The sequence below is a fragment of the Garra rufa genome, chromosome 23 (assembly GCF_049309525.1).
Source record: "Garra rufa chromosome 23, GarRuf1.0, whole genome shotgun sequence".
NCBI lineage: Eukaryota > Metazoa > Chordata > Actinopteri > Cypriniformes > Cyprinidae > Garra > Garra rufa.
In genome coordinates, this window is record NC_133383.1 from 4,919,059 (window position 1) to 4,946,920 (window position 27,862).

At 34.3% G+C, this 27,862-nt stretch overlaps 1 protein-coding gene across 1 annotated transcript; it reads left to right on the top strand.

Moving 5' to 3' along the window:
• Positions 1 to 25,912, top strand: ptpn11a (protein tyrosine phosphatase non-receptor type 11a). The gene is made up of 16 exons (XM_073829888.1): positions 1 to 196; positions 2,297 to 2,419; positions 7,148 to 7,342; positions 7,484 to 7,676; positions 8,834 to 8,953; positions 9,591 to 9,704; positions 9,807 to 9,903; positions 10,002 to 10,081; positions 10,159 to 10,317; positions 12,606 to 12,737; positions 12,818 to 12,972; positions 14,693 to 14,760; positions 14,893 to 15,044; positions 16,557 to 16,669; positions 18,437 to 18,537; positions 23,752 to 25,912. The coding sequence occupies exons 1-15, from the start codon at positions 183 to 185 to the stop codon at positions 18,504 to 18,506; spliced, it is 1,785 nt and encodes a 594-aa protein (XP_073685989.1). The 5' UTR covers positions 1 to 182; the 3' UTR covers positions 18,507 to 18,537; positions 23,752 to 25,912.
• Positions 25,913 to 27,862: the final 1,950 nt, after the last annotated feature.

The following is a 27,862-nucleotide window of genomic DNA, read 5'->3' on the forward strand; positions in this document are numbered from 1 at the left end:
GCCGCCGCGGCCTAGCGCTCCCGGTCCCTCTTTCCCGTCATTTTATCACTCATGTCCGTCTGTCCCAACCCAAACCGAGCGGGACCCGCTGCCGTATGAGGCGCTGAACACGGGACTGTCGATTTAAACTGAGTTTTTACCCGGAAAGCGAGTGAAATTACAGTAAACAGAGTGAGGGAGCGATGACATCCCGAAGGTGAGAAACAAGCAAAAACAAACCCAATATTGTTCTAATTTCTCATTTATTTAGCATTTCTCGTCACTGTCGGGTATCTTGCTTTCATAATAAAGCAAACCAATGTTTGTTTCGAGTGTTTTAAGTCTGTAAAGTGCGAAAATGAACGCGTTTAGTTTAAATGTCAGCCAGTTTAATGATTTAAACCCAACAGGGCGAGACTGAACATGTTTGAGTCTAAAAGAGTCGGTCTAATGAGGAATTACTTTGAATTTACTTGTGTTTGGACATTAAAAGCTTTATTAATGGTCCTGTTTCATATCAGCTGATAATGATTGACAGGTCACATTGTAGATATGACCACAGATAGGGATGATCAACAAGAAAATGGCTCTGTGTTTTGAAATATGAGCTGACAGCAGTGTGGTGTGAATTTGTGTTTATTTGCTTATTGTAGATCATGTATCTGGACAGCTTTTTTGATTTTGTTTTGATGTGATTTGCATAGTAGATAGATAGAAATACGATTATTAGATGCCTGCATAATTAATCACATTAGCAATGTCTACATTTTTTGATATATATATTTTTTTAGATTAAATAAGCATTCCATTGATGTATGGTTTGTTAGGATAGGACAATATTTGGCTGAGATACAAGTATCTGAAAAATCTGGAATCTGAGAGTGCAAAAAAATCAAAATATTGAAAAAAATCACCTTTAAAGTTTTTAGCAATTCATATTACTAATCAAAAATTAACTTTATATATAATTACGGTAGGAAATGTACAAAATATCTTAATGGAACATGATTTAGATTTTTGGCATAAAAGAAAAATCGATAATTTTGACCCACACAGTGTATTATTGGCTATTGCTACTTAAAACTGGTTTTGTGGTCCAGGATCACAAATGTTATTGCATTAGAAGCAAACTGACAAATCTATGATCACTTGAGAAAACATTTGACAAAAAGTTATCATTTAGGAAAATTTGTTTGTGACATGCAAAATGCATTGATTTTATTGTTGCAAGTACTTTTGGTGTCCGTGTATAAAAATACACACGTATGCAGAGGCATATAATGCACAATTTTGTTCCAATATTCTGTAAATAAATTCCAATATTCTTGGAATAAAATAAATGTTAACTGAAATAAAATCAAATCAATTTCAAAAGCCAACACTATTCATTTTAATTTAGTTTAGCTTGTACTAAAACAACTAAAACTAAAACGAACGAATAAAAACTATGAAGAAATATTTAAAACGTATATAGAAACACAATACAATTACTAAGACTAACTAAAATGTTAATAAAAGCTAAAATATAACAATTAAAATTATGATTTTTTTTAAACTTAATGATTAAAAATAACTATTTATTAAATGTAATAATATTATTACAATTATTAAAACCAAAAAATACTAAAACATTTGCTAAAATTAAAATGAGAAATATAAAAATAAAACTGATTCAAAATAATAATAACAACTATAATAGTGTCTCAGTAATACTAAAATAACAGATCCCTCCATATTAAATGTGCTAAAGTGGCTTTATTTTTGAGCTGCAACTCTGGCTTCTGATTCTGAATTATGTTTTTTCATATGCGACGCTGAACCACAAAACCATAAGTTGCACGGGTATTTTTGTAGCAATAGCCAACAATACATTGTAATGGGTCAAAATGATTGGTTTTATGCCAAAAAATCAATAGGATATTAAGTAAAGATCAGGATATTTTGAAGATAGTTTGCAAATTTCCTACTATAAAAATATAAAGATGTAATTTTTGATTAGTAATATGCATTGCTGCAAACTTCATTTGCACAACTTTAAAGTTTTCTTAATATTTAGATTGTTTTGCACCCTCAGATTCCAAAAAGTTGGCCAAAAAATTCCAAACAATTTGCAAAAAGTTGTTTGTCAGCCAAATATTGTCCTATTCTAACAAACCACACATCAACAGAAACCCTTATGACTGGTTTTGTGGTCCAGGGTACCTTCATGCTTACTGTCCATTTATTGGTCAGTAGATGTTTTGCTTGTTGTCTGAAGCATTATTCCATGCAATCGCTATTTCATGTGATAAAGTGTTGCCTGTGTTTGTTTCTTTAGGTGGTTCCACCCCAACATCACTGGAGTGGAGGCGGAGAACCTTCTCCTCACTCGTGGTGTGGACGGCAGTTTCTTGGCTCGTCCCAGCAAAAGCAACCCTGGAGACTTTACACTCTCTGTCAGGTGAGAAAGGACAGATGAATCAGGATTTAGGCTGAGAATAGCAAGCGTTTATTGAAAAAATAGATATATACTATGCACTTGGCTGCAGTGTAAAATATCCTGCTAACTTTAAAAGTTAAAAAACTTCACATTTAAAGTTAAAAAAGGCAGAAATTCCTGCGTTTGCAGCAGGGAAGGAAATTAGCACCCCCATTAGTTTGAAAAGAACGCTTTTCAAAATCCCGTTGGTGTCCACCCAAATGGTTTTGTTAAGTAATCTCTTGTATTTTAGAATGCACGCTCTACGCTGCCGAGAGTTTCGCACTATAGTAAAAACGAAACCAAAAGTAAAACGCGCACGTGCATTCAAAAGCAACTTTAATACCCTGCGTTTAGAGAGCGACTCCCCAATGTGCGCAAATTAGGCTACATAAAATATCTAGGCTGTTATAGTATGTGGGCTATAAGTTGTGTAGTTGTGAAGATAGCTCTGTATCATGATAGAAAAAATCGGTGAAAATGTCAGTATTTCATTGAGACTTGAGATTAAATAAACTGCTCAAGTATAATAGATCTTGTAGTATTAATTTTCACATGCAGCTACACATTGTCTGTTAAAAACATAAAGTGGCTGGTAAAAACATTTAGTGGCTGGTAGATTTTGAAATCCACCAGACACACTGGCCGGTGGACAAAAAGGTTAAATTCCATCTCTGGTTTGCAGTGTTACCAGATGGATTTCATTAAGTGATATAATGTTAATATACTTTTCTACTAGCGATGTAACGGTATTATCAATGTCGTGGTATCACAATATCAACATCGTGGTCACATTCGATAGGCAAAAAGTGTAGTTCTTTAAAATATATTCTTATTCTAACATAAAAGATCTTTAAAATTGTGTTGTGGGCCATTGTGCTTTGGCACAGTATCTGTCAAACAAACTAAAACTGAAAGCACAATATAGCTTAATACTTTCATCAAGTCTATTTTTGCTGCGTGTAAACGAAGATGATCTGGTGTTTTCCGCACCTCAGAACGGCTCATTTCACAGTGAATGCATTGAACTCATTTATTGCATGTTCTGTGAGTTTAGCGTGCATTTGGGAACACAACGGCCACTAGTTATGCTTTATGTTCATGGCAGATGATTACAGCATTTCACTAGATTTGTGGTGAGGTGCATAGAGTTTTCTGTCAAAATAAAAGCTCTCCTGTTGTTTCCATCAAAATAAAACTTAAAAGTGCAGTATTAATTGCTGACAACTTGCAGTTTAAATGGGTAACGTTACTGCAGTCCAAATTCAAAGTCATTTTTTCAAGTGTAAAAATTAGGAAAGAAGTGTTGTAATTTCCCTACTGTAGTGTAATGCAAAAATAATATACCTATGAAATATTCCTTTTCATTTATTTTACAGTGCAATTGTTTTGCAAAATATGGCTGGCTATTACTGTCATAGGAATAACAATAATATAAAATTGTAGTTATTACATTCTAATTTGTTTGGCTTCGTAAAACACCAGTGTGAATGTAATTTAAACTGAGACAGTATACCACAAATAAAAAGAGGGTTGAGTCCCCTTTAAAGTTCAGGTACAAGTCAATTAACTTTTTTCTGATTTTTGCTTTTAATTTTGAACTCTTAAAGTTCATTAGAAAGAAGAGTTTAATTTTAAAATATACAAAAGTCTTCATTTGTCTTTTTTTTATATTGCAGTAATATCGCATTGTGGGCTTCAAATCACTAAATTATCGTATCGTGAGAATTTTGATATGGTTATATCCCTACTCTCAACTTAAACTACTAACTAAACTCTGCTATTTACCTTAAAAAGTGTTGATATCCATCATAATAATACAGTTTTGTGTGTAAATGTCTGTGTTTATGACTGTCAGCTGTCCAGCGACACTTAGTAGCTTAATGTATTCAGCGTCTGTTTATTTCTCTTCACAAGACACTGAGAATGTTGTGTAATAAAATCATAAAGCATTTAAACACCTTAAATTAAAACCCCTTTAAAACATTGATTACTCAGTACTCAGTCATGTAAAGAGGGCACCCACCGTCTGAACATCTGGCACCCGCAAGTCTTAAAGCTTGTGGAGGCTTGTCATAAATGCAAGATAATTATAATTCTCGAGGACCTTTCCTGACCCCGCCCCCTATCTCACCCTCGTTTCCTGTCAATTCTGATCTGTCCTATCTAGGGCCGGGACTTTAACGCTTTAATTTAGATTAATTAATTACACAAAAATAATGCGCATTTTAATCGCACTAAGTTTTGCACCGCGGAACGTTTCTCACTGGATGAGATTAGGCGGACCGATTATACTGGAGCACAAACTAGCGTTCAGACAAGCCAAAGACGTCCGTCCTAAATAGTATTGTATGTCCCAAATCGTAGTATGTTTAAAAAGTATTCCAAAGATTCCCGGATGGTCTACTACTTAACGATCAATGCACACTTTTAACTGCTAATATTGCCCGCAACACACAGCGCCGTGAACGAGGATTCAATTAGAACTACAAACACGCATAAAAAGTGTTAAAAAACTACAAACATGGAGGATATACGCGACCAACGGACAGGTAGAGAAAGGGGTTTGAGTGATAAATAATCAGTGTGTAACCTGATAAAAACTATTTTTTAAATGTTATCCGCATTATATTCCATGTGCAGCAACTTTTATAATGATAGGTTTGGTCATTAACGTTTAAATGCATAATTAAGCAAACACAAGAGCAGAGTTCTCGGAATGAAAGACTCGTTAAAGAACGTGCCTCTTGCTACACTTAATGGCAATATTCCACTGGTCTGTTGGACTTGGTTGAACAAAAATAAACAATATTTTGTTGCTTAAGCTTATGTATTCAGTCATTATTCAATGGTATACTAAAAATCCATGTAAAATTCTTAATTCTCACTGTTCTCAGGTAAAATATTTACATGCGATTAAAATGCGATTAATTTCGATTAATTAATTACAAAGCCTCTAATTAATTAGATTAAATTTTTTAATCGAGTCCCGGCCCTAGTCCTATCAAATAAAGGCAAAAATGCCAAAAATAAATCTTTAAAAAAAAAGAAAAAAAAGGAAAGAAATGCAATGCGGTTCTAAACAGTCTCTCACTGATGGTACTTGTAATGATTTTTGCGTCTTTCTTTGACAGACGTGCTTCCACACTACTGACATGTTTGCTGCATTAGTGCACGCCTCTATTTGATCGCGTCACGTCGTTGTTCAGTATAATTTATAGGGGTGGGCGATATGACCTAAAATTAATATCACAGTATTTTTTATCTTTTGAATGGTGACGGTATAATATCACGGTATTACTTTTTTTGGTACATTTTGGGAGGAGTAGCCTGTCCTGTCCCTTTAGTATGTGAATAAAGTTAATATTTTTTATAATATAATAAGTAAATGGTAGGTATCCTTATCAAAAAGAGACATGGAAGAGTATTATGCATTCTCAACATATTTATTTTGCAAAAAACATAAAGATCTTACTTAACAGTGTACAACAAAACAAAAATTATTTTTTATTGAAATTTAATTTCTGCAATATTTAAAACCTTTAAATAACTGGGGGAATCAACCCATAGCAACAGTTTAAAAGTAGACCAATTCTGTGGGGAAAAACGCAGACTTGGCAACCCTGCATCCAACACGAGCTGCTGGAGTTAATGTCATTGCACACATGAGTGCGAAATTTTCATCTGACATTTTTGCACATTAAAAAAAAAAATACAGGTTATGTTAATCGAGTTTACACACTGCCTCTGAAACGTTCGTCCGTCATAAAAAAATTCGGATCGTGTTTGATTTTCTGCATTTTCGCATCCATAATAAGCATTTTGAAAAGGATGGCGAATATGAGAAAACTTAAAAAAACGCATACGAAAATCGGACTCAGTGTACAATGACCTTTAGATTTGAATGATCACGGGTCGAAAGTAAAGAGAGATGACAAAAATAGACTGGAGGATTTGCTGCAATCTTGTACTCACTGACAAATATCTATTGTAAGATGTGCTGCTCCATTTACACAGAGTGTGCGTTATCGCAAAATCGAAAGTAAAAGTAAACAGCGCGAGCACTCAGTTAAAAGCGGTTTCTATACCCTGCATATTGAAAGTGCGAAAATTAAATTGTATACAATATTAGTTCGCCTCGCGCCCGCTCAATTTGTGATCCGCTGTATAAATCCTTCGGTTGCCACTCCGCCCCTGGTATAGGCTACAGGCCCGACCTTTCTTCACAGTGTTTCACCAGTCGTTTAATGGCCACTCCCCTTTTACCTAACCACCTGCAAAGCTGATACGAATATGTTTTACTTTTTTATTTACAACAAGATATATAGTATAAGGACAGGTATTCAGACCACAACTGAACGTTTGAAGAAAATGTAATGCCTTATTATTTTGAATTTGCCATTATTGGTGTAAATGCAGCCGTTCGAGGCACATCATTGATTTATTACGGTATTGACGGTATTAAAAAATCAATGTCGTGGCGCAATGTCACACCGGTGCTGACTATGACACCGGTGTACCGCCCACCCCTAATAATTTATTTGTCTTATCCGGCCGAACACCTAAAGAGCTTTTTTTGCTATTTTCAGACAAATAATTTCACTTGCCGAACATTCGGTGCCTCCATATTATATGGCAATGTTACGTACAGGTCTGCTATTATTAACTGAAGTTTCATGCACACTGAATTGAATCTCCTCTCATCACTAGGCGAAATGGTGCCGTCACTCACATTAAGATCCAAAACACGGGAGACTATTACGACCTGTACGGTGGAGAGAAGTTTGCCACCCTTGCTGAGCTGGTGCAGTATTACATGGAACATCACGGACAGCTGAAAGAGAAAAACGGAGACGTCATTGAGCTGAAATACCCGCTCAACTGTGCCGATCCCACTTCTGAGAGGTGAGTGTGAGCATAGCTCATCATGTGTCTGTCCTTCCATGACAACATGAGCCGATAGTTCTGTTTTATAGGCCTTTTTATTGGCGTCTGACTCTGATCCTAAACACTCTTCTCTGGCATTGTCCTTTATGTTTTTGCAAGGTGGTTTCATGGTCACCTATCTGGTCGTGAGGCCGAGAAGCTGTTGACGGAGAAGGGCAAGAATGGAAGCTTCCTAGTGAGGGAAAGTCAGAGTCACCCGGGAGATTTTGTGCTGTCCGTACGGACTGGAGATGACAAGACAGAAACCAGCGACGGCAAACCCAAAGTCACACATGTGATGATACGCTGTCAGGTAAAGTTCTTTTATTTCTTTGAAAGGGGCTAGGATGGGTAACTAGGTGTTAAACAACCAACTAGTCACTTAGTGAGCTTAAATAATGCAAATTAAAAAATATTCTACTTGTTTATTAAATGAAAAGATATGACTCTGCAATCTGAATACTTTTCATGTATTTTCTTCTACATTCATCTGCTCTAATTTATTGCTAATAAATAGCAGTCTAGTTTTGAACAGTAAGATTTTTAATGTTTTTTTAAAAGTCTCTTCTGCTCACCAAGCCTGCATTTATTTGCTCCAAAATACAACAAAAGCAGTAAGACTGTGAAATATTTTTACCATTTAAAATAACTAAATATGTTTAAAAATGTAATTTATTCCTGTGATCAAAGTCTTCCTTCAGAAATCATTCTAATATGCTGATTTGCTGTTCAAGAAACTTTTTTTAAAATTGTTATTATCAGTATTTACTAGTTACCAGTTTACCATTTTTTTGCCGGATTCTTTGATAAATAGAAAGATCTAAAGATCAGCATTTATCTGAAATAAAAAGCTTTTGTAACATTATACACTATAGCAACATTCAAAAGCTTTTTTTTGGGGAAAGAAATTATAGAAATGAATACTTTTATTTAGCATTTATTATTTATTTCATTTATTTATTTATTTAAATTGATGAAAAGTGAGAATAAAGACATTTATAATGTTACAAAAGATAAATTCAGTTCTTCTCAACTTTCTATTCATCAAAGAAACCTGAATTCTACTCTGGTGTTTTCAACATAATAATAATTATAAATGTTTTTGAGCAGCAAATCTGAATATTAGAATCTTTTCTGAAGGATCATGTGACTGGAGTAATGATGCTAAAAGTTCAGCTTTGAAATCACAGGAATAAATTACATTTTAAAATATATTCAAATAGAAAACAGTTTTTCCACAACATTATTGTTTTTTTTGCTGTACTTTGGATCAAATAAAAAGAGACTTCTTTAAAAAATATTAAAAATCTTACTGTTCAAAATCTTGAAACTTGGCAGTGTATTTTAAATAATTGGAAACCTGTTTTTATAGTGAGTTTGTTCATTTAGTTCCAAATCACAGTAATACAAAGGATGTTTATCTGTGTTATGTTATGTAAGTGGCTATAATTTCTGTTATCGTTTTATCAGCATGATCTGAAATTTGATGTTGGCGGTGGGGAGAAATTCGACTCGCTCACAGATCTGGTGGAGCATTACAAGAAAAACCCTATGGTGGAAACACTGGGGACAGTCTTGCAGCTCAAACAGGTGTGTATTTGACCATTTGAAGTAATCATGCGTTGAGAATTGCACTTGTAAATCATAAAATTGTCTGCTAAATGAATATACTTCTGTTTAGGAGACTGGGGTTAGTAAGAATAAAAAAAAAAGAAATTAATACTTTTCAGCATCAAAAGTGACACTTAAAACATTTATAATGTTGCAAATTGTTATTTAAAATAAATGCTGTTCTTTTGAACTCTGTTCAATAATAATGAAAGATGTTTCTCAAGCAACAAATATCAAGCACAGCATATTAGAATGATTTCTGAAGGATAATGTGACACTGAAGACTGCAGTGATGATGCTGAAAATTCAGCTTTGCATCAGACGAATAAATTACATTTGAACATATATTCACATAGAAAATAGTTATTTTAATTTACAAAAATATTTCACAATATTACAGTTTTTACTGTTTTTTTTAATCAAATAAATGTACCCTTGGTGAGCAGAAGAAACTTCTTTCAAAAACATACAAAAAAATCCAACTAACCCCAAGCTTTTGAACACTAATGTATATGTACTTGGTGCATTTGACATCTCTAAACACTTATTTGAGATGAACTGAACAAGATTATTCCTGGCCCAAGAGTTTTCTAATGCAGTTTTATGCTCTTTGCAGCCTCTGAACACTACCCGCATCAATGCAGCAGAGATCGAAAGTCGGGTACGAGAGCTCAGCAAGCTGGCAGAGACCACAGATAAGGTCAAGCAGGGATTCTGGGAGGAGTTTGAGGTGAGAGCCAATCAGCATTCAGTTTAGTGACAGACTGACCAATCAATATATGCTGCATCAAGAGTCAAGTTCTGACAATCATTTTTAATTCTTTGTCCACAGACGCTTCAGCAGCAGGAGTGTAAACTCCTCTACAGTCGCAAGGAGGGTCAGCGGCCAGAAAACAAAAACAAGAACAGATATAAGAACATTCTTCCCTGTGAGTGAACAACAACAGCAGCATTATGCAAAACTCTCACAATCACGTGTGCCACGTTTATGAACGATTACTGTCATTAATATTGTTATCTTCTTCAGTCGACCACACGCGAGTCGTGCTGACCGACGGTGACGCCAACGAACCTGGCTCTGACTACATCAACGCCAACATCATCATGGTAATAAAGGTGCCTTCATGTCCAGTCAGAATGAATAAATATTTATAAGTGTAGTAACGTTTTTTTGTGGTTTTCAGCCTGATATCGAGACTAAAAGCAACAATTCCAAGTTGAAGAGGAGCTACATCGCCACGCAGGGCTGTCTGCAAAACACCATCAGTGACTTTTGGAGGATGGTGTTCCAGGAGAACTCTCGAGTCATCGTTATGACCACAAAGGAAGTGGAACGGGGAAAGGTGAGGTGTTTCCTAATGGTTGGACCAGTTACAGACATTTTCATTCTGGTTCACAGGGTGTTGTATTGTTAAAAGAAAGATCGGAATAGGCAGAAAGTTTGTATAATGCGAAATAATGTTTTTTTCAAAACTTAGTTGGCGAAAGTAGAGTTGCGTAATTTAGATCTAATTTATTAAAAAAAAATTGTTATTTATGATTTAAATTGTGATTAAAATTTTTTTTAAACAAACTAAAACAATAAAAACTGTTTTATTATTTAAAATCAAATAACCAGTAATATGGGTAAATGGTTTTAAATTGAGATAAATAAGCTTTCTATTGATGTATGGTTTGTTAGAATAGAACAAACTTTTCTGGAAAATAAATCTGGAATCCGAGGGTGCAAAAAAGTTGTCTAAATGAAGTTCTTAGCCATGCATGTTACTAATCAAAAATGAAGTTTTGATATTTACGGTAGGAAATGTACAAAATATATTCATGAAACATGATCTTTACTTAATATCCTAATGATTTTTGGCATAAAAGAAAAATTTATCATTTTGACCCATACATGTATTGTTGGCTTTTCTGCAACATTTTTAGTAACTTGATCAACTAAAATAACTAAAAGTATAATAAAAATGCATAAAACTATAGACATAAAAAAAAAAACAATTATGACAAAGCACATCTACTTACTATAAACTTTTTTTTCATTATTAAAATGAAAATGGGAATTATACAAATATTTTTTTGCTGCACTTGTTTGTGAGGGTGTAATTACACTATTAAAAAAAGAGTTTTAAAATCTCATTTTACAGAACAACAGTAAAATTAAAAAATGAATTATAATAGCTGTTCAAATGTTCTAATCATTTTCAAATGTTAAACCATAAAACCTTTATTTTGGCAGAAAATTGTTGGGAGATTTTAAAGCTTATTTGCTGGTAACTAGGGTTGCAAAGGGGTGTGAAGTTTCTGAAAGTTTCTATAAAATAGCATTCTGGAAAGTTTCTGGAAATTTTCAAGAATTTTTCCACCACTTTATTCTCTTATTTTCATTAGAAATTTAGAAATGTGACCCTGGACCACAAAACCAGTCATAAGGTAAAATTTTACAAAACTGAGATATATACATCATATGAAAGCTCAACAAATAAGCTTTCTATTGATGCATAGTTTGTTAGGATAGGACAATATTTGACCGAGATACATCTATTTGAAAATCAGGAATCTGAGGATGCAAAAAAATCAAATTACTGAGAAAATCACCTTTAAAGTTGTCCAAATTAGTTTCTTAACAATGCATTTTACAAATTAAAAATTACATTTTGATATATTTACAGTAGGAATTTTAAAAAAAATCTTCATGGAACATGATCTTTACTTAATTTCCTAATGATTTTTGGCATAAAAGAAAAATCTAAAATTTTGACCCATGCAATGTATTTTTGGCTATTGCTACAAATATACCCCAGCGACTTAAGACTGGTTTTGTTGTCCAGTGTCACAAATATAGTTGGTGCATATTGCTTCATTCTGAAACTTTTATTTTTATTTTTTTTAAAGAAATTAAAACTTTTATTTAGAAAGGATGCATTAAATGGATCAAAAGTAACAGTAAAGCTATGTATAATGTGACATTAAAGACTGGAGTAATAATGCTAAAAATACATAACAGGAATTCAAATAGAAAAGAGTTATTTTAGCAAAGAGTTCTCATTTTACAGAACAACAGTACAATTAAATTAATTATAATAGTTGTCTTAATTCTCAAACGTTCTAATCATTTTCAAATGTTACACCATAAAACCTTTATTTTGGCAGAAATCTGTTGGGAGACTTTAAAGCTCTTTTGATGATAACTAGGGTTGCAAAGGGGTGTAAAATTTTCGACCATTTTTCAAAACTTTCCTAAAGTCCTAAAAATTTTTCCAGAAATTTCACAACCCTTTTATTCCCTTATTTTCATTAGAAATGTGGAAATATGTTGATGCATATTGCTTCACTCTGAAATCTGCAGTGTAACTCAACAAAGACAACATACATACAGGAAGCAGCGATAGTTTTTTTTTTTACATAAGAATTCTCACTTCCTCTTAGTAAACTGTATGTAAACGTACATGTAGAACACCATGTAAATAGTAGAATGTAAAACCATTACTGAAACTTAACATGCAGCGCATATATTTATTTAAATAAATCACAGCCTTTGTAATATGAAAATCACGCTAAACCATATCCAACATTGGGATAGTTGATAGCTCTATCTGAAATATGCTGAGACTCATTGTGTTTTCCTCCACAGAGTAAGTGTGTGAAGTATTGGCCTGACGTGTCTGCGCTGAAGGAGTACGGAGCCATGCGCGTGCGGAACGTGAAGGAAACGTTGGCGCACGATTACATCCTGCGAGAGCTGAAGCTGTCAAAAGTTGGACAGGTAAGATAAACCAAAATGTTTAAATCACCCCAAAACACAGGAGTGTTTCTCTAATACCGGTGATCTGTCTGATATTGTAGGGTAATACTGAGCGTACAGTGTGGCAGTACCATTTCCGCGCCTGGCCTGACCACGGTGTGCCTGGAGACCCTGGCGGCGTGCTGGACTTCCTGGAGGAGGTCAAAATGAAGCAGGAGAGCATAACCGGGGCTGGACCCATCGTGGTGCACTGCAGGTTATGAGAACACAATCAAAAACTAAGGTTTCTGTGGGTTTTAAAACTGCATCACTTGCACAAATTAAGGTCTTAAAAAGGTCTACGCAAATATCTAAACATCCTCAAATCAAGATGCATTTACTTTAGATGCAAAATTAAGTTATGAGTTAAGTCTCGTTTTCTGAGAAATATAACAAAATTAAGTGCGTTTATGCTTAAGGCGAGACACTGCAGGTAAATATAGGGTAAATAGGGTAAAAAAAATTAACTAATAGTTATCACCTTACTTACTCAGTTGATTCAGATTGGTTACATTGATAATTGCAAAAAAAATGTAGTTAAGTTTTCTAAAATGTTAGGTTTAAATATGCAAATGAGACATTTAATGAAATATGCACTAATTTGCATACATTTCTAGTACAAAAATCTAAACACTGGATGAAGTCAGTTTCAAAATGATTGTTTGTCTTTTTTTGACAAATTAGTCAAATCTTTTTACAGAGGGAATTTGGGGTATTTTCCCCATAATTCAGAAAATACTTTAGAACAGACAGAAAACAATATATTTGTAAAATTTTCGGGAGGCAATACATTTTTGTATGTAATTAAGCAATTTCTATATGAACAAATCCCTCTGTAAAAACCTTCAGGATATAGACCGGAATAAAAATGTAAAGTTTGATGTGTGTGAGTGCTACTGAAGTGGAGATTTATGGCTCAGTGCAGGAGATAAATCTCATTTTGAGAAAACGGCCTTTAAAAACATGTATTGTAATTGAAATCTATTGACACAAATAGATAAAGTGCTATAAAAGAAACACTTAACAGTGTCTTTTGGATGTTTTCTTTCCACTAGTCTGAAAAAACACTTGTATGAAAAACCAAAAAGCCCAGGTGCATGAAAAAACTGTTTTTGCCTTAAAACAAGAACAAATGTGACCCTGGACCACAAAACCAGTCTTAAGTCGCTGGGGTATGTTTGTAGCAATAGCCAAAAATACATTGTATGGGTCAAAATTATTGATTTTTCTTTTATGCCAAAAATCATTAGGAAATTAAGTAAAGATCATGTTCCATGAAGATTTTTTGTAAAATTCCTACTGTAAATGTATCAAAATGTAATTTTTGATTAGTAATATGCATTGTTAAGAACCTAATTTGGACAACTTTAAAGGTGATTTTCTCAGGATTTTGATTTTTTTGCACCCTCAGATTCCAGATTTTCAAATAGATGTATCTCGGCCAAATATTGTCCTATCCTAACAAACCATACATCAATAGAAAGCTTATTTATATATATACATCTCAGTTTTGTAAAATTTAACCTTATGACTGGTTTTGTGGTCCAGGGTCACAAATATCTGTCAATGGGGAATGAAAACTTGTTTTCCCTTTGAATTAAGTTGACTTATACTAAGTCCAATGGCAGATATTTGTTAGTTTTAATCATAAACGTCATGTATTTTGATTGATTTTCTAATTTTTCAACACATGAAACTTCAAAGTATTTATAATGCAACTCATTGTGCTTCCTATTTTCTTTACTTGGTCTTAATCTTAAATTTCCTTTCATAAAACCTGCAGAAACCCTAAAAACAGACTTGAACTGCTTTAAATCATCTCTTAAAATCAAAATGTTTGTCTTTTAGTTCTTATACTTAGACATGTAGTTTGACATATTTTTGTCAAGTGAGTGTGATTGTTGGTTATAAACTTTTTGTTTCTCTTTCTCCTGCAGTGCTGGGATCGGACGAACAGGAACGTTTATCGTGATCGATATTTTAATAGACATCATCAGAGAAAAGGGTGAAGTCCTTACATCTACATTGTTCATCTGTTAATGCCCTTTTTGTTAACTACTAGGCCCTACAATCTAAGCTAGGCCACAGTAGCAAGTTTACTTGAAGTTAGATCTGATCAGCAGTCTGTGTTGCGCAGGAGTGGACTGTGATATCGACGTGCCCAAGACTATCCAGATGGTGCGATCTCAGCGTTCAGGAATGGTACAGACAGAGGCCCAGTATCGCTTCATCTACATGGCCGTGCAGCATTATATTGAGACTCTACAGCGCCGCATAGAGGAGGAACAGGTGTGTATGACACTGTTATTCACAGAAGAGAGGCATTTCACTCTATTGATAGTGTTTAGCATATTTTGACTTTCATTTTTTTAGCAATAAGACTGTGAAATCATGATAATTATTATGCAAAATCATAGTTTTTACTATTGTAATATGGCTATATCACAATGCTATTCTATTGTAAAACAAAAAACATATTTAAAAATGTGCATATAATATAAAATAATGGCAACTCTTTACAAAAAGGTGTCATTTGTTAACATTAATTTATTAACTAACATGAACGAACAATGAACAATACATTTATCACATAATTTATTAATCTTTGTTGATGTTAGTTAATAAAAATACAGTCATGCATTGTTTGTTCATGTTAATTCACAGTGCATTAACTAATGTTAACTTGTGATTTTAATAATGCATAATTAGGATTAATGAACTAATAACGAACAACACTTATACAGCGTTTATGTTAACTAATGTTAACTAATGAACCTTATTGTGAAGTGTTAAGAAAATAATAATTTATTTTATTTGTTATTTTTACAAAACAACAATAAAATTACAGTTCTAATATTTAGTCTGTCTTAAATTATTCACTTTCAAATATTAAACCATAGAGTTTTATTTTTGCAGAACAAAGGCGAAATAATAAGTACAATATATGTAACACAAAATTAGATAAGAGCATATACAAAAAATGTCTCGAAATTACTAATTTTCAACTATTAAACCATAGAGCTTTTATTTTGGCTGAAAAATGCAGGGAAACTTTGAAGCTTAATAGATTTATAAATAGAGGAGCAGAATGATGTAGATTTGCTGTGTTGCCAACATGAATTAGTCTCATAGACTAATATTTTGTTAATTTCTTACCGTAAATATATCAAAACTTAATTTTTGATTAGTAATATGCATTGCTAAGAACTTAATTTAGACAACTTTAAAGGTTATTTTTCCCCAAAAAAATGTTTTGCACCCTCAGATATCAGTGATTCAAATAGTTTATCTTGGCCGCATATTGTCCTTACACCAATGGAAAACTTATTTATTCAGCTTTCAGATGATGTATAAATCTCAGTTAAAAAAAAAAGACCCTTATGACTGGTTTTGTGATCCAGAGTGACATATTAGAATTTGATTTATATAGCTGTACAATAAAATATATAAAATATAACTGTAAAATAATGATAATACTGTTTTATTATGATTATTATTTTTATTATTACTACTGCTACATTTAAAAAATGACTAAATATAATACAAAATGAGAACTATTAGAATTGTAATAATGCTGTTACATTATGAAATAAAACTTACATAATGATATGAAGTAATAATAATGGTATTTTATAGAACAACAATCATTAGACCTTTTATTTTCACAGAAAACTGCAGGAAACTTTAAAGCTTTTCTTCTGTTGACAGCAGATTTATAAAGAGAGGAGCAAAATGGTGTAGATTTGCAGTGTTCCCATCATAAATTTGTCTCATGGACTGTTTGTTTTGATTCCCTTTCAGAAAAGTAAAATTAAAGGACGCGAGTACACCAACATCAAATACTCTCTATCTGACCTGACCGCAGGAGATCAGAGCCCTCTGCCACCGTGCACACCAACACCAACCTGTGCCGAGTGAGAACACGCATGCATTTACACACCAAACCTCACCACATACACAGTTTCAATCATTTATTAAGTGGAAATATGTGTTTGTCATTTTAGAGAGAAAGTTTCTCATAAATCTGTGAATTAAAGACATTTTGGAAGGACTATGAAAAGCGAGCGTTGCGTAACGGAATGGAAACAGATTAAGTTTTCTGACATGTTTTTAAATACGAAGATTATGAGCTATCTAAGTAAATATGCACTCATTTGCATACATTTCTCGAACACTGGAAAAAGCCAGGTGCAAAAACTTCAATTTGGTTACATTTTAGAGCTTTTTATGGATTTTTTGGGATGTCAATTTTGTTAGATGAATATAAAATACTGTCAACAGACAGAAAAAATGCATTTTCACCATGTTATTATTTATATAAATCTGGTGAATGTTATATGAACAAACCCTACTATAAAAACCTTAAGAATACAGATGCAAATGGATGAAGTGTAATAAAATAAACACACGTTTTTGGAAATGCACAGATGAATTGTTTGCAGTACGACCAGTGACTGCAGGAAAAAAAACTGTTTTTCATGCACCTGTCAAGTTATTTTGGGCTTTTTGGTTTTTCGTAAAGTGCTTTTTCAGACTAGTTGAAAGAAAACATCCAAAAGACACTGTCAAGTGTTTCTTTTATAGCACTTTATCTATTTGTGTCAATAGATTTCAATTGCAATCCATATGTGACCCTGGACCAGAAAACCAGTCATAAGGGTAATTTTACAAAACTGAGATGTATACATCATATGAAAGCTCAATAAATAAGCTTTCTATTGATGTATGGTTTGTTAGGATAGGACAATATTTGGCCGAGATGCATCTATTTGAAAATCTGGAATCTGAGGGTGCAAAAAAATCAAAATACTGAGAAAATCACCTTTAAAGTTGTCCAAATTAAGTTCTTAACAATGCATATTACTAATCAAAATTTACATGTTGATATGTTTACAGTAAGAATTTTACAAAAAGTCTTCATGGAACATGATAATTACTTAATTTCCTAATGATTTTTGGCATAAAGGAAAAATTAATAATTTTGACCCATACTATGTATTTTTGGCTATTGCTACAAATATACCCCAGCGACTTAAGACTGGTTTTGTGGTCCAGGGTCACAAATTTTTAAAGGCTGTTTTCTCAAAATGAGTTTTTTTCTCCTACACTGAGCCATACATGTCCACTTCAGTAGCACTTACACAAACCAAACTTTACATATTTATTCCAGTCTATATCCTGAAGGTTTTTACAAAGGGATTTGTTCATATATAATTTGCCTGATTATATAAAACATTTGATTCCCCCCAAAATTGTAAAAATATATAGTTTTCTATCTGTTCTAAGTATTTTCTGAATTATGGAGTGACAAAAATGAGAATTCTTCCTAAAAACATATGACTCTAGTATATCATTAAAAATTAAACAAGAATTTTGAAACTGTCTTCATCCAGTGTTGATTTTTGTACTAGAAATGTATGCAAATTACTGCATATTTCATTATAAATAATGGATAATTTGCATATTTAAACCTAACATTTTAGAAAACTTGTAATACAAATTTTTTTTTGCAATTATTAATGTAATCAATCAGCTGGGTAAGTAAGGCCATAACTATTAGTTCATTTTTTTTACCCTATTTACCTGCAGTTTCTCTCCAGGCTTAGTTTTGATTTCAGGCCAGCTAAGTTGAAAACTTGTCTCATGATGTCTGGTTAAGATGTAAATCTGTGTTTTTTCAGCATGAGGGACGACAGCTCTCGAGTCTATGAGAACGTGGGTCTAATGCAACAGCAGAAGAGTCACAGATGAGACTCGGATTTCAGCACTGTCCAATTCACAGGTACGACGGCTCACTTTTCATCACAATACATCACAGTATCTTCAGTCACAGATTTAAGTTTCTTAAATCTACACATTTACATTTGTTTTTGATACTTTACAAGCCTGTTTACATAAAGAACTTAAAAAGTAGTTCACTTCCAGAGTGAAAATTTACAGATAATTACTCGCCACCATGTCATCCAAGATGTTCATGTCTTTCTTTCTTCAGTCGACAAGAAATTAAGGTTTTTGAGGAAAACATTTGAGGATTTTTCTCCATATAGTGGATTTCAATGGTGGGCAATGGTGTGAAGGTCTAAATTGCAGTTTCAATGCAGCTTCAAAGGGCTCTACACCATTCCAGCCGAGGAATAAGGGTCATTTTCTAAAGAAAAAAATAATTTATATACTTTTTAACCACAAATGCTCATCTTGCACTTACTCGACCTCACGCATTACGTAATCACGCACCTGTGGCTTAGGCAGAAGTAATGACCCAGTGTTTACAAAGCGAACGTGCAAAGGAAGTCAAACGGCCTTTTATCAAAAAAGGTAAACTACAATGTCAGATGATTTTGAAGTTGGAGGAGAAAACAAGATTGAGTTTTGTGTGTAACTTTTCCAATGTGATTGCATAATGCGTGAAGACGCACATGCACATCACAGAATTAATGCAACGTGCATTTGTGTTTAAAAAGTTTATAAATTGTATTTATTTATTTATTTTTGAAAATGACCAATCGTTTCACTAGATACGGCTCTTATTCCTCGGCTGGGATCGTGTAGAGCCCTTTGAAGCTGCAATGAAACTGCAATTTGGACCTTCAACCCCATAGAAGTCCACTATATGGAGAAAAATCCTTACTTACTTTTCAACTGAGAAAGAAAGACATGAACATTTTGCATGACGTACACTCGGTGCTTCACGATGCCATAGAAGAACCTTTTATGCCTAAATGATTACATAAAGAACTTTTAACATCTGAAGAAGCTTTCTGTTTCACAAAAGGTTGTTTGTTGTAAAAGAAGGTTTTTCAGACTATAAAAAGGTCAGACAGAGATAGTTCTTTAAAGAACCTTTGACTGAATGGTTCTTTGTGGAACCAAAAATGGTTCTTCTATGGCATCGCTGTGAAGAACCTTTTAAAGCACCTTTATTTTTAAGAGTGTAGGGGTCAGGAAATTTTTATTGAAATTTTTAGTGAACTTTTTTTCCAGAAACAAACTTCCCAAAGCTTGTGATAATTTGTGTACTTTTTTCCACACCTTATTAACTTGTGGTGTTTTCAGTCAGAAATGACCAATCTACAAAATTGCATAAAATTGTCTTATTGTTACCAAGTATTTAATTTAGGGCTGCAACCAACGATTATTTTGATAATCGATTAGTTGGCTGATTATTTTTTCGATTAATTGATTAGTTGGCTTAAAAAATATATATATATATATTTTTTTTTTTTTCAAAATCACACTATTCCACATTCTGAATGCTATGAAAACACAGTGGATAACATTTTACAACAATTCACCTGTCGTAATAAAGAGAAAAGACAAATATCTGAAGAAAAACACACTAACAAGCATAAAATAGAGTGTTTCTGCTACTTATTCTGCCGTGGCGGTGTTTAGTGTCCCTCCAACAGCAGCAGCGCCAGTGCCTTCAGCAGAGTCCCGCGTTCAGATGCACGCAGTAAACTTAAACTGGCCGCAAAGCCCCAGCTAAAGCAATTACCATGAATGTGCCGGGGGAAAAGTAAGGAGATATTCAAATTATTTATTAATAAACTAGTATTTTCTGAGTCAGTGTCGCAAAGATGAAGTTGACGATCCTTACTCGCTGCTCGCTGGACGCGCTTTTAAAGCCTAAATGCATCTTTATGGATTAGGCCTATAGCTAATGAAAGAGTTTTGTTTTCGATTTGAATTATTTTGTTTTATAGTAGTGAAGTAATAATTTAAAGTCAATTTATTACTCTTACATTTATGAGCAAAAATGAAGTTTCACATAGCTCTGGTGGCACCATGTCCTGCAAAAGCTTTCACTCTCCAAACAAACAATTGGATATGCGCCTAGTAGTACACATTTATCTAGGTTAAACGATTAAACTAATATTGTGATATGCTTTAAGTTTTTTTTTTTTATATCTAAGGATTTTAATTTAAATCGTGATGACTTGAGAAGGCTAAATTGATCTGTCTGCCGCTGACCGCTTGCGGTCGTTACTTTAAAAAATGAAAACTTTAATTTCACAAATAAAACGTGGTCCAAATATATTTCTAAATTAACTTTATAAACTAAAATAACGAAAATAAATGTAATTACTTTGCTATTAAAAACTTTCTTATTTAAATGTATTATTTCGTTGATTTATTTTAGCGTTTTGTAGGCTGCTTGTTCACCGACGGAATTGCTCAAACACGCACGTTTGTGAATAATGTTTGAGCCTCATTTATTTATCTATAAAACACCGCACCACCGGCGGTGGTAAGAATCTGCCACGGTCACAGCCATACAGTTCCTACCCTCCATAAATAGGTATGTGCACTACATGTTGTATTTAAATCTAAATTTAACATTCAACGACAGATGTTTCGGCAAAATAAATGTTTTTTACACTGAGTATTAATTGCCTCCCGGTCTGTGTTCTTGTCTGACACGCTCATTCAGTACAGTGTTGTTTTCGTCAACGATGACGATGACAAAATCATTTCGTTGACGGCACTTTTTTTCATGACGATAACGAGACGATGACGAGAGGAAAATGGCTCTTTGATGACTAAAACATGACGAGACGTGTGTGAGTTTTCGTTGAGAATAGACGAAAATGTTAGGGGGTGGTCCGTCAGACGTTTAAAATGCATGACATTTCTGCTAATTGTGCATGCCAATTAAAACCTAAAAAGTATCTGCCGCTATGGCAAGCCGTTTTAACATTAAATACTCTTTGCCATACTAGTATGGCAAGCGTTTTAGCATTCTATTCTTGTTTGGTTTAGCATTCTATTCTTGTTTGGTTACGCCCACCACCTGGCGTGCAGCGCACATAGTGCTCAACACGTCACATTGTTGTCACTCAGACAGACGGGATTAAACATGATGGCGGCAGTTTGCACACAGGGTGGTCGCAAACGGCGAGAGGACCTATGGGTGTATTTCAAATATATGTCTTTTATGTCTAAAACCATTCCTTCATTATTGTAATTATTGGTGAAAATAGTCGATCCGGAAGCTCACAATGTGTTGAACTATAGATCTGCTATTTTCACAACTTATAAGTGACACTACCCAACAGCAAAATACTTACTGACCTACATTAATTTGTTAAAAGACTACTTTTTCCCCTTTTTTTTGACTAAAATTAGACTAAAACCTTTTTGACTTTTCGTCGACTAAAATTGGACTAAAACTATCACATATAGAAGTGACTAAAATTTGAGTAAAACTAATAAGCATTTTAGTCCAAAAGACTAAGACTAAATCTAAGATGGTTGTCAAAAACAACACTGATTCAGTATAGATTTAAACTTAACACAGACTGCCAGAATGGACTTTTATGCATAAATGGAAATGCTCTTGTGAATTTGTGATATTTACAGATAATGATATGACCGTAAACTAAAAGTTTTCATACTGAGGATGCAAACGGATCTCTAAGCGCCTCACAGGGCAAGCCATTACTCTATTAGCATCAAGTTTAAAATAAGGAATTCTCATGTTTTGGGCAGCTTGGATCATGTAACTATCCTGCAGCATCTCAGTCTGTTTCCTCCACTATTTTTAGATGCATTTTGTCTATAGAAATGCGTCATTCAGTGCTGTAATTTGGCGTAATCCTCTGGAGTTGTACGTGCACTGTGGGGCGGACCCGATTAATCGATAATGAGAATCATTGTTGACGAATTTCATTATCGATAATAATCGATTTTATCGATTAGTTGTTGCAGCCCTAATTTAATTCGATCTTTTCTTGTTGTTTTCTTTCAATTAGCACAGGTTTTGTATTTCTTTTTTTAACTAATTAATCGTAAGCCTCATTGGTCTGTGCTCATGCAGCCTCAGCTCTTAAGTGAACATTGACAAAAAGATTTACAACTAATGATTATTTCAGTCTAAACTAAGGTGCATAAGCTCAGATCAATAAGGCCTAAAATCAATCAGTTCATTAAAGAAATACAAAACCTGTGCTAATTGAAAGAAAACAAGTTGACAAAAAGATTGAACCCAAAGGTGGGTGATTAATAAAGCATAATGAGAGATTTACAAGCTTCTTTTAAACGGCCATTCATTTTTGACTGGAAACAGGATTTTAGGCACAGCTCGAGCATTAAAGGACTATTGTACTTCCAAAACAAAAATGTACAGATAATTTACTCATCCCCTTCATCTAAGATGTGTATGTCTGTCTGTCTTCAGTCATAAAGAAATTATGTTTTTTGAGGAAAATTTTCTGGAATTTTCTCGATATAGTGGACTTCTATGGTGCCTGTGAATTTAAATGCAGCTTCAAATGGCTCTAAATGATCCCAGCCGAGAAAGAAGGGTCTTATCTAGCAAAACATGCTTGTTTTGTGTGCACTCCAGTTCAAGACAGTTAGGGTATGTCAAAAAACTCCCATCTAATTTTCTCCTCCAACTTCAAAATCCTCCTACATAGCTGTTTTACCTTTATCTTGTAAAGGCCGTTTGATCTTCTTTGCACATTCATACCCTAACTGTATTGAACCGGACGAATGCACATTGCAGAGCTAGACAAGATGAGCATTTGTGATTAAAAAGTGTATAAATATTGATTTATTTCAGAAAATGACAGATTGTTTCACTAGATATGACCCTTCTTCCTCAGCTGGGATCATTTAGTGCCCTTTGAAGCTGCATTTAAACTGCATTTTGGAAGTTCAAACTCAAGGGCACCATAGAAGTCCACTATATGGTGAGAAGTCCTGAAATGTTTTACTCAAAAAACATAATTTCTTTACGACTGAAGAAAGACAGACCTGAACATCTTGGATGACAAGGGGGTGAGTAAATGATCTGTAAATTTGTGTTCTAGAAGAGAATTAATCCTTTAAAATGCCTTGATTCACTCAAAAATTGCATTGCCATCAGCCTCTGAGAAGTTCATGTACCATTTCTGTTCAGGTTGTCTTTTTTAATCTTTGAATTTGTTTTTAGTTCCTCATTTCTGTCCAGTAATGACTGTGTACGATCTTTCTCTTTCTTATTCCCCGACAGGAACTGTTTTTGTTGTTGCCAGACGCTCCTGAAACACCTAAGAAGCGATCATGACCTCAACGCAGTGACAAAAAAATACAGGAAAAAATAAAAAAAGAAGAAAAAAAAATTTCCAGAGACCGGTCCACACGAGCTCAGAGACATGTGGATGGAGTGAATTTGATTTCTCCTTCCAGCTACGTAGCCTTTTAATCCCACACTAAGAAACCACTGTGACGATCATGAAGCCTTACACAGAATAAACCCAAAACAGCCCCTGCAAAATCATGTCTTTTTGGGTGTGGAGTTTTCTGAAATCGATTCAGGCTACTTTTAACGCGTGTGGGAAAAGCTTACGCTCTTTCGTTCATCTCTTAACGTCGTTTCTTTCTCCATCTCTTTTTAAACAAAGCAAGAACGCTTTCTGGAACGCATCAAGTGTGATATATTCAGAAAATGGACACTGTCATCACATACGCCTTTAGTAAAATAACCGGGAACAGAAGAGAAGCGAAAGGAATGAGGTGCATCCCTTTCTCTTTAGCGAACAGGAGGGATGCACCTCATCATCCGCCGTATTTGGTTCAAAGGCCCGATGTGCCATTCTAGTGCTAGTGCTAAAGTCAAATCAGAGGATCCAAGTCATTCTAGTCCACTCTCACATCCTCTGCCTTCAGTTTAAAACCCAGCGTCCTTAAGACTTTGCTCCAAACAGCAGGAGATCTTCAGCACACCCTCGGTTTGCCTTTTCGTCCCCCTCGAGAGCGACGTCCTGACTTTTCTGTGGGACAAAACGTCCGTGTCACTGGCTTGTTTGTGTTACTGAATTATTGTTCTGCTGCATCAGACCACCCAGCAGCTGCTTTGGCTTGACTGCCGAATCTGTTTCTTATTATTTTATAATGATTTTGCTGTCTTTTTAAAAAAAAAAAAAAACTTTTTATTTACGTCAAAGCACCGTATGAACTTAATTTCCAAATCACTGTTTTTTAAGAGTGACTGTACATTCGTAACCCTAGTGATTTCTCGCTTGTAAAGAGCTGTGGAAATAATTATGGGTTTTAAAAAGTGTTATTCGGGCCCTCTATGATGGACAAACTTGACTTTTGGATTGTTTTTGCCAGGTCACATGCCTACTTTTTGGGCTTTTCTAGTTTTTGCCCGCTTCACTAAACTAAACTCTTGTTGTGTTCAGCATCAGCAGTATTTCGTAATTCGTTTTAACGTTTTCGCAAGTGCTTCTTTCTTCATAACCATCGGTTCAGACCTTGTCTTTGTTCACAGCCTTAGGTGTCTTAAAGGAAAAGTGCACTTCCAGAACAAACATTTACAGATATTTTACTCACCCCCTTGTCATCCAAGACGTTTATGTGTTTCTTCACTCATAAAGAAATGATTTCTCTCCACATAGTTAGGGTTGGGTATCGTTTGGGGTTTTTTCGATACCGGTGCCAAATCGATACTTTTAAAACGGTACCGGTGCCAAAACGGTGCCTGAACAGATACTTTTAAAAAAGCCACAAACTGGTGGATGACACAAGAATATAATTTTTATTGAACGAAAACGTTCTTTAAATTGAACAATGCAATAAAAGTTTAAAGTATACATTGATATTTATGTAAATACAAAACACAACAACAAAACCTAAGCCACCTAACCCAACTACAATAATTTACCAGCTTCAAATTTCAGCAATTCTGTTGCAGAAATATTTCCATATTTGTCTTCTCTGAAAAAAGAGACACCTCTCCTGACTTATTGCATGTCCTGGTATGACTGAGGCAAGGGGCGTCCACATTGACGGTGCGATTTGTGAAAAAAAAGCAAAGGGGGGATGCTTTTAAAAACTTTTTTCTCTTCCCGTAGGCGGAGGTTGACCAAACTGTTAGTGTAATCTGTTAACAACGCACATTATACACCCGGTTTTTTAAGGCAAGAACCAGATAACGAGTGTCACGTCATGAAATGTTTTTAATACGAAAACGGTCTAATGTGATCACAATTTAATAAAAACATAGCAAGTTAGGCCTATTAATTGTAATGATTTTATTTCAAACAACTAATACATTATATAGAGAAAGTGAGCAGAGTATCAACGGAGCTTTTTGAAACTATTTGAAACTTTTTACGAATTAGTAAACCACTGCGTCGCAAAATGATTCACTGTTTCGAAGCGCTCCAACTGGACTTCAATCCCAGCTGATGTCCGCAAACTGTCAAACACGGTACATGCCTCTGCTTTCAAGTTTATTCCATGTGCCCTCAAATGTTTCATTAGGTTTGACGTGTTTCCCCCTTTACACGCAACACGTCGCGGTGTCAGAGTCATTTCTAGTGAAATATAGCCACACTTTAAAACGTTTAGTTTTTGGCATTTTAAGTTAAGCGCGTTTAATGTAGCTAGCTAAGCTAACAGCAGACCACCTGCTGCAGTCAGAGCAAGTGTGACAATAGTTGCTGTTCTCATTTCCCGACGATTTGTGCTTTTAATTCGAAATGTGCAAAATGGACAGTAATTACAAAGACGTCTTGGATTTGTATCATCAAAGCTTTCCGACGTTCACGTGAGTTTTCTCATTTAGGAAATATTTTTTTCCGATCATTCTAACACCCCATACCGGTAAATGCACTATTTATATGTGACCCTGGACCACAAAACCAGTCATAAGGTTAAATTTGACAAAAACTCAATAAATAAGCTTTCTATTGATGTATGGTTTGTTAGGATAGGACAATATTTGACTGAGATACATGTATTTGAAATCAGAAATCTGAGGATGCAAAAAAATCAAAAAGACTGAGAAAATCACCTTTAAAGTTGTCCAAATTAGGTTCTTAACAATGCATATTACAAATCAAAAATTACATTTTGATATGTTTACAGTAGGAATTTTACAAAAAATCTTCATGGAACATGAACTTTACTTAATTTCTTAATGATTTTTGACACAAAAGAAAAATCAAAAATTTTGACCCATGCAATGTATTTTTGGCTATTGCTACAAATATACCCCAGCGACTTAAGACTGGTTTTGTGGTCCAGGGTCACATATTTAACTAGCGATCATGCCTATTGATGAATCAGTGCTTCGTACATTCGTGTCATAGCACCAGAAGACAGTTACTTCAATCGATGGTTCAGGCATTTATGTGGCACCGAAATTCGCGTTTTGATTCGGTCCGGTACATACTGGTACCCAACCCTACATATAGTGGACTTCTATGGTGCCCACGAGTTTGAACTTCCAAAATGCAGTTTAAATGCAGCTTCAAAGGGCTCTAAACGATCCCAGCCAAGGAAGAAGGGTCTTATCTAGCAAAACGATTGGTTATTTTCTAAAAAAAAAAAAAAAGGGAAATTTATAGACTTTTTAACCTTAAATGCTCATCTTGTCTAGCTCTGCGTGTACTCTGTGTATTCCTGTTCAAGACAGTTAGGGTATGTCGAAAAACTCCCATCTTCTTTTTTTTTTAATCCTCCAACTTTAAAATCGTCCAACTTTTTGACCTTTTTTTCTAAAGGCCGTTTGATCTTCATCGCACGTTCAGTTTGTAAACACTGGGTGAGTACTTCTGCAGCGATGTAGGATGATTTTGAAGTTGAAAATTAGTTTTTTGACGTACCCTAACTGTCTTGAACCAAAATACACAAGAGTATTAGAGGTTAAAAAAGTATATAAATATATAAATAACTGATTGTTTTGCTAGATAAGACCCTTCTTCCTTGACTCGGATCATTTAGAGGCATTTAAAGCTGCATTTAAACTGCATTTTGGACGTTCAAACTCGGGGGCACCATAGAAGTCCACTATATGGAGAGAAATCCTGAAATGTTTTCCTCAAAAAACATAATTTCTTTACGACTGAAGAAAGAAAGACAGGGGTGAGTAAATGATCTGTAAATTTTTGTTCTGAAAGTGAGCTAATCATTTAAGATCAACATTTTGTTTGTATTATCTGGCTTTGCTTTGTTCACTTTGAACGTCGATTCCTTACACATTTATGACAGAAATGTAGTTTTTCTATTCGCCGTACTGTAGTGTTTATCGTCCTAAAGTGTGTGGGTCTTCTGTTTCAGCCATGCTTTTTGTTTTTTTGTAAACATTACACACGTCTGTGTGTTGGTGACCA

Coding starts and splice junctions, on each gene's coding strand:
- ptpn11a (XM_073829888.1), top strand. Junction 8,954..9,590: donor CAGTCTTGCAGCTCAAACAG/GTGTGTATTTGA, acceptor TGCTCTTTGCAG/CCTCTGAACACTACCCGCAT. Junction 16,670..18,436: donor CCAACACCAACCTGTGCCGA/GTGAGAACACGC, acceptor GTGTTTTTTCAG/CATGAGGGACGACAGCTCTC.